The 7,816-nt window shown below is 31.9% G+C and overlaps 1 protein-coding gene across 1 annotated transcript; it reads right to left on the reverse strand.

Annotated features, from left to right (window-relative positions):
• Positions 1–4,010: 4,010 nt before the first annotated feature.
• LOC133323976 (uncharacterized) lies at positions 4,011–5,146 on the reverse strand. Its single transcript, XM_061532877.1, has 2 exons — positions 4,147–5,146; positions 4,011–4,066 (listed from the first exon to the last, which is right to left on the reverse strand). Exons 1-2 carry the CDS (start codon positions 5,144–5,146, stop codon positions 4,011–4,013), a joined length of 1,056 nt encoding a protein of 351 aa, XP_061388861.1.
• Between the last annotated feature and the right edge of the window lie 2,670 nt (positions 5,147–7,816).

Genomic DNA, 7,816 nt, shown 5'->3' on the forward strand with positions numbered 1-7,816 from the left:
TTTTCATTATTTATTGACAAAGCGTTTATTATTAGAACTGATGTTCAAGTAAATGTGCGGTATTCTTTATTCCAGTCTTTAATTATATTTTTGCCAATTTTTTATATAAACATTAATTTAAAGATATTATATCTGTATTCCACGATTTCGTTTTCAAGACTGATAATATGGAATGTGGCATGATCATACACCGTTAAATAATTCCATTCCGAGCTACCTGCTTACGTAGTTACATACTTTTTTCAAAATACCAAGAACTCAAGGATAGGAGCAGGTAAGTAACAGTTTTCAGAATGTCACAACAATTTACCTAGATTTGTGTACATTTTTTGCTAGGATACAAAATAGCTGTTTAAGTACAGCCTATTCAAATAAAAGACATAATATTCCATTATTAAAAGTATAGTGCTACAAATACATCTATGAGGCGGCTTATAATGAAAACAGAATACAATACACGTAATTGTTTAATGTCTCTCAGTAAATTTGTTAGGAGTAATTTACGTGAGATATACCTTAATGTAATTTTAGGATTAAAATAATGCATGTCGTATATGGAATGTTTTCTTAGTGATGTTCACTATACATGTTATATGAAATTACACCATAACACGTTCCTTCTGACGCATGGAAGAAAATCTACTTCTTATATATTTTAATAAATATATTTTTTATTTTGCTGTTATATTATTTGGAATTGGTAATTGTATATCCTTTTATTTTTTATTTAAATAAACTACAATATTCAGCGATGGCACAACTTCATTCATTTGTTTATGTTTTAATCTATGTTAGATTTGTTCATGTTTTATGCTATGTACAAAAAAGGTATGTAGAAAATCAATTTAAAGTCAACTTATTATATATAACTTCTTAGAGAAATATTAAAACGGTAAACTTGGAAATCCACTAAATAAATTTTAAAAAATGTGAAATATTATAATTCGTTCAACATTTCAAATTTTATTGATGTATGCTTCTACACAAACTACACACATTCAGTACTATTGAAATTGAAAATAATATTCAGACATGTAAAAATTTACGCACATAATGCCACAGTGTTGTAATTTTAACTTTATTCAATAAAATATAGAAAAAAATAAGAACTATCAACAGACCAAGATTGTTTTTGCTCATTTCCTTTTATTTATTTATTACAAAGTATGATGTGTGCAAAAATGTACATCAATCGACTCTCGTTTCCTCGACAGAGGGGTCTACGATCCGAAACGACCCGAGTCTTACTCGGCCAACGTCTGTCACCTCAGCCCATTGTGTAAAAGCAATAGGGCTGCTACAACAACAACAACATCAATCGACTCTATAAATTAATTAATTGGCATAAGCCATTCAGCAAGAACAGTACGAGGGCACAGCCCAGATTTTAATTCTAACTCAAGAAAATAATTATCACAAATATAGATATTAGAATAAATATAGATACTAGATACTATATTTAATTACAAACCCATCACAGACATTTGTGCTCAGATATACAGATAGAGTAAAAAAATCTGTAAAACTTTAGTTTAGTAAGTTCGTTGACAGAAAGACAACATAGCTTTGTCCAACATGTTGTTTTACATATTGTTATTGTTTAAATCTATGCTAAAAAACGAAATTAACCCTGTTTTAGAGCTTATATATAAAACGCAACTAGTAGCTAGTAGTATTAATTTGGGGAAAAAGAAATCCATTATTTTTATATGAACTATGGGACTTCATTAACATGCTTCGGAATGTCCGATTTGGGCCAAATATGCACCGTTTTATTATATGATTTGTTGCCTTTTTAAAGGTAACTTCAAAATGCCTTTATCATAGAAGTCCTGCTCTGTATTTGCAAAAAAATCTCTAATAGTCGATTTTCACAATCCTCCCTAGATACCAATTTTTCATCATTAAAGAAATTTTGCAAGGCAAGAAAGATCATAATCGCTTGGTGCCAAGTCCAAACTGTATGGCGGATGCATCACTGTAGATGTGTGTGGCCTAACGTTGTCCTGGTGGAACACGACACCTCTCCTGTTGGCCAATTCTGGCCGTTTCTGGTCAATTGTTATCTTCAAACGGTACAGTTGTTGACAGTAGAGATCAGAATTTAGGATTTGGCCATATGGGAGCAACTTATAATAAATAAGTAATGACAGGAATTATTACTGGTCAATGCAATATCGGGGCCTTTACTAGTAAATGGGATCGTAATGCAATTGATTACTGTAAACTCTTCGCTGAAAAGGAGGAGACAGAGACAATTGAATATCTTCTGTGTCACTGTCCAGCCCTGGCTTACAGGCGGCACAGACTAGTGGGTGCTCACTTTCCACCCAGTCTTAGCTTCTTCCCAACAACTGAACCTGCTCTAATGTACAGCATAATTAGAAACCTAAAGTGGTTGGGAAAGAGCAACCTCGACACGTAATATATCTTTTGTCCGATCTCTATCATTTCTCCAATTTTAGTACAGTCATCTGCCGAAAAAAAGGGCAAAAATGTGTAAAGTACCAATTTGTATATTCGGTCCAAATTATATATTCGTATTCGAATTTTACGGATTGTGCCATCAGAATTGTTTTTGATTCTTGTAAGTCAGGGTTTATACATGCAACACCGAGACGATCGAAGGTTTCTTTATTTGAAAAAAAAAACAATTTTAGTTTCCCTAGAGCAAAAAATATATTATTAAAAATAAAATATTATTTTTTAATATATTAGGTGGGGGAAAAAGGAATGTTAAACGGTCCAAAATAGGTATACGAGGTAATAAAAACATGAGGGTTCGATATATGTATATATCCGCTAATATATTTCTGACCATTCAGAATATTTTTATATCATTTAAATCAGTTCTCGTTTTTTGAGTTATAAGCGGCGAAGTAACGACTAGTTCTTTTTCCTATATACAAATTTCCATAAATATTGTTTGGGATGGAGAGCTGGGGAATGTGCAGTCCACTGTAAATCGCGTAAATCGCATTGGATTGTAACGATTGTAACTATCCTAAACATTTGTTTTTGATCATTATGTGTCTGGAATCTCAAAATATATGGCATATTCTCTTCTTCTAATGCGATTTTAGCGGCATAAAATATATCCAGACAGTTCGACCTTTTGATTCTTATATAATAAAACAATATATTTTTTCGAGCTTGAGGTCTTTTTTATTTTTCACGATCAATGTTTCGCAATTGTTTTAAATTGCATCTTCAGGATGATCTACAAACAATTTTGAAATTAATGACATTAATTACACAGAATGAAGTGACAAAATCGCTTACAAATAAACTAGTGTCAAGTTTACTTAAAACTATGATAGACTTCACTATCGTCGTCGGATGTAAATATTGCACTGAGTTTATTTTAGTTTATTGCACGATCTCTCTTTCTGTGTAAGGTGTCTGTAACAGTAAGCTGCGTTGTCTGTGTCGCTCTTAAAATTAATTCCCTTTGTTGTTGGTAGGTTGTTTATGTAAGTCTCCTATTGTAATTGTTTTCTGTTTGAAGTATTTGTACTTTATCAAAGTTTGGTCTATGGTTGTTGTTCTTACAGTGTTCTGCAAGTGCTGTTTTTTGTGTATTATTCTGATTCCTTAATTTAATGTCAGATTTGTGTGCCGATAATCTGGTTTTTAATTTATTTTTTGTGGTTCCAACATACACCTGTTTACATTTTTCTTCATCGTTTCCATCACATTCTATTTTATAGATAACATTGTGTTTTTCCAATTTGTGTATCTTGCTTTTCGTGTTGGGAAATAACGTTTTTAGCGTATTATTTGTTTTTTGGGCCACCTTATATTTTTCTTTATCAAATAAATTTGCATTCTGAAATCTTTCTGAAATTATTGGGATATAAATCATTGATTTGTAAGTTCTTTCCTCCTCAGTTCGTGGCTGTTTCCTTCGTAGTGTCTGATTATTTAGTATTCTGTTGATTACGTTGGCTGGAAAATTGTTATTTGATAGAATTTCTCTAATTTTAATTTTGTTGGTTTCGTGGAACTTTTCATCGCTTATTTTTAAAATTCTGTTTGCTAAGTTGTTTGCCGTGTTCATTATTATCTGCTTTGGGTGTTTTGAAAAGAAGTTTATGATCCTCCCCGATGCGGTGGGTTTTTGGTACCAGTCTAGTTCTAATTTACCCTTATTTTGATACACCAACGTGTCCAAATACGGTAAGCATCCGTTGTTCTCTTTCTCCATTGTGAACTTTATATTGTTGTTGTAGCTGTTTAAAATAGTCAAGGTATCTGTTATTGCATCTTCCCCCAGTATCACAAAAAGATCGTCAACATATTTGGTTACTAGTGTAGGTTTCGTCGTTAGTTGTTCCATACAGGTGTCAAGAAGTTTCTCCATCACTATATCAGCTACAATTGGAGAAGCTGGTGAACCCATTGGCAGTCCTTTTTTCTGTTTGTAAACCTTGTCATTATACGTGAAGTAGCGGTTGTCCTTAATGCAAAACGTAAGAATACTGGAAAATAAGGCCTTTGTCATATTAGTGTATTCTCGTATTTCGTCCCATTTTTCTTCTATTATTTTTATTCCTAGGTTTACTGGTATGCTCGGGAACAGTGATATCACATCAAACGATACCATTTTGTCATTCTCACCGACAGTTAAATTGGTTATCTTCTTTTTAAAGTCAATTGAGTCCCTTACGTTGTATTTTGAGTTAATTGTCAAGTTCTTGAGTATTTTAACCATGTATTTGCAAAGTTGTATGGAAGGTGAGTTTATGGAGGAACATATCGGCCGTAATGGATAATTTTCTTTGTGTATTTTGGGAAGTCCATATAGTCTTGGTGCGGTGGCCACGTCTGATTTAAGTTTTCGTCTCTCTATTGCACAAATTATGTTATTCTTGTATAACTCTTCCACTAGTTCATTGTTCTTTTTAATTAAACTTGTTGTTGGGTCCTTATTAATACGTTGATATGACATCATGTCCGATATTATATTGTTCATTCTTGCTTGATAATCTTCCTTGGTAATTGCCACCGTTACATTGCCTTTATCCGCATTCAATATCAATATGTCGTTGTTATGTTTTAGAATAGTTCTTGTTTGATCCACTGTGCGGTTAATTACTTTGTCTCTTTCACTTTCTCTCTTCTTGTTCAAATGTGTGTCTATCATTGTTGTAAATTTAGTTCTCAAAATTTCTTGTTGTTCTTTGTCTTTGTTGGTTTGAATGATATCCTCTCCAATGAATTTAAATAAGGGAAAATCTCTCCGCTTTGTTGGTAATCCAAACTTATCGCCAAGTGAGAGAAGCCACTTTACTTCGTTAGGAAATTGTATGTTTGTTTTGTTCACAAACCAGTTCTCATTGTACTTTATGTTGAGTTCGTTCATTTGTTGTTGTTTAAGCTTGTCAAATTTTTGTTTTTGGATTTTGTTAGTTTCCTTTTATATGTTATTTGTTATTTTGTTTTCTTTGCAGATTATGTTGTCTTTCTCCTCTTGTGTTAGATGTTTCTCTAATTCAGTATCTAATGTTTGTATTTCAGTGTTGTGGAATTTAAGTTCTTGGTGTTTTTGTTTTATGACCAAGCTAAGTATTTTATTTTGAAAGTTGATTATGTATGTCTCTAATGTTTTTTGAATGTGATGTATATGGGGAAATTAAAAGATATTGTAAATATTTTTTACTGAATTTCTTATGAAATTGGGTATTATACCATTGTTTCGGCATCTGATTAAAAATGTTAGAGAACATTTTGTTTTTGCAGCTTTTACCTTTATGTTTTTGTGTCTGTTTATGGTATGCCTGATATTGTTGTTTTTCTTTATGTTGTTGTAGATCATGTTGATGTTGTATTCTATCTTTCGGCGTGCTCTCCGTATTGTACTTCGTTCTGTGTTGTTTTGTTCGACCTTTTGATTCTTATATAATTCTCATTCTGTATAATTAATGTCATTAATTTCAAAATTGTTTGTAGATTATCCTGAAGATGCAATTTAAAACAATTGCGAAATATTGATCCTGAAAAATAAAAAAGACCTCAAGCTCGAAAAAAAATATATTGTTTTATATCCAGACAAGCTAGCTTCCCCAAATTTGGAGTGTAGAATTCTAATGTTAGAAATAATAAAAAATGGGCGGGCCACGCCCCCCGCATGTTGGGTATTTTGGCAATGTTGCTTTCGTTTTTCAACGGAATTGGCTGAAATTTGGTATTTTGGGTTCTCAGTGTATAGAAAATCTCCCTACCAAAAATTATGAATATTGGACTAGTTCTTCGGGTAGCCCCCATATAACGGTATATCCCATTATTCGGAATTTTTGAGATTTTGCGCACGTTTCTTTAACAAATAGGCTGTGTTTATGTATTTTAGGTTATTATTGGGTAGCAAATCTTCCTACCAAAAACTATCGATATTGGTCGACTTGTTAAAGTAGTCCCCATATAATAGTACCTCCGAAATTTCGGTATTAAGGGGAATTTGGGTACTTTTTTCAACCATGTTGGATATAATTTTATATTTTGGATTCCCATTTCTTGGAATGACTGATGTCACAAGTAGGGAAGGATAGAAAAAAATATTTGTTTAACAAAACTGTGGCCGGTTGAACCATTAGACCCGTATCTCAAAACTAGGACCGATTCTTCAACATCCATTGTACACAATATTTCATTTCTATATTTTATTCTTACTTCTGTGAAGTATAATCCATTTTAGTTACATAATTAGATAAATTCCATGCTTTAATTAATATAAATTTTCTTAATTTACTGTCAATTTCGTATGGAATATTTCTTTTTATGTAAATTTTGATCCTGAGTTTTTCTGCAAAAATGTTAATAATTCGTTTATTAGCAGTCATTAGCAGACAATTTTAGCATGACATAAAACTAGGGTTTTCTACAAACAATCACATATAAATAGTTCCTGTAACACTATGTTACAACTTTAGTTTTACTCCACGGAAAAGATAAAACTATTCAAAATTTCACAAAAAAATACACACACAAAACTCCAACATATGTCCGAAATACAAACATTTAGCAAAGTATATTTTTATATAGTAAAAAGTACCCTACTCGAGCATTAGAATTCATATTTATCAAGATTTTTTTCAAAACATATGTTATTAAAAACGGCTTTTAATTTTACGAAAATATTGCTGCTTCAATTGTAATAACGCGTGCTAAAAGTAATGTAAACATTAACAGCTGATTGTACATAAACAGGGTTGCCAAGAGTAAAAACTTTACTCGATATTTTCTAATCAGTATGTTGTGTACTGAATGCCATTAACAAATTTTGAAAATTTTTAAGTTGAAAAAATGACTTTTTGCCGCCAAAATGGCGATTTCAGCCATAGTGCAATGGATAAATACCTCATTTAAAATATACTTATAAGTGGACGGGCCTTTGATAATGACATGCATTTCACCTATTCCTTGAGCAGAACAAAAACGCAACGCCATAATATAGACATCTCCAAACTTGACTGTCTTGCATATGTACTTTGAGTGTAGACTCTTTCCCTTTGACCATTTTAAAATTGATCTTCCATCGCTGTCCCTTAAAATTAAATTGGTTTGTTCTGTGTTGTTTTGTTCGACCTTTTGATTCTTATATAATAAAACAATATATTTTTTCGAGCTTGAGGTCTTTTTTATTTACACTAGTAACCAAATATGTTGACGATCTTTTTGTGATACGGGGGGAAGATACAATAACAGATACCTTGACTATTTTAAACAGCAATATAAAGTTCACAATGGAGAAAGAGAACAACGGATGCTTACCGTATTTGGACACGTTGGTGTATCAAAATAAGGGTAAATTAGAACT

This window comes from Musca vetustissima, unplaced genomic scaffold (genome assembly GCF_032173495.1).
Source record: "Musca vetustissima isolate MV318-11 ecotype Yass unplaced genomic scaffold, APGP_CSIRO_Mvet_v1 utg8587, whole genome shotgun sequence".
Taxonomy (NCBI): domain Eukaryota; kingdom Metazoa; phylum Arthropoda; class Insecta; order Diptera; family Muscidae; genus Musca; species Musca vetustissima.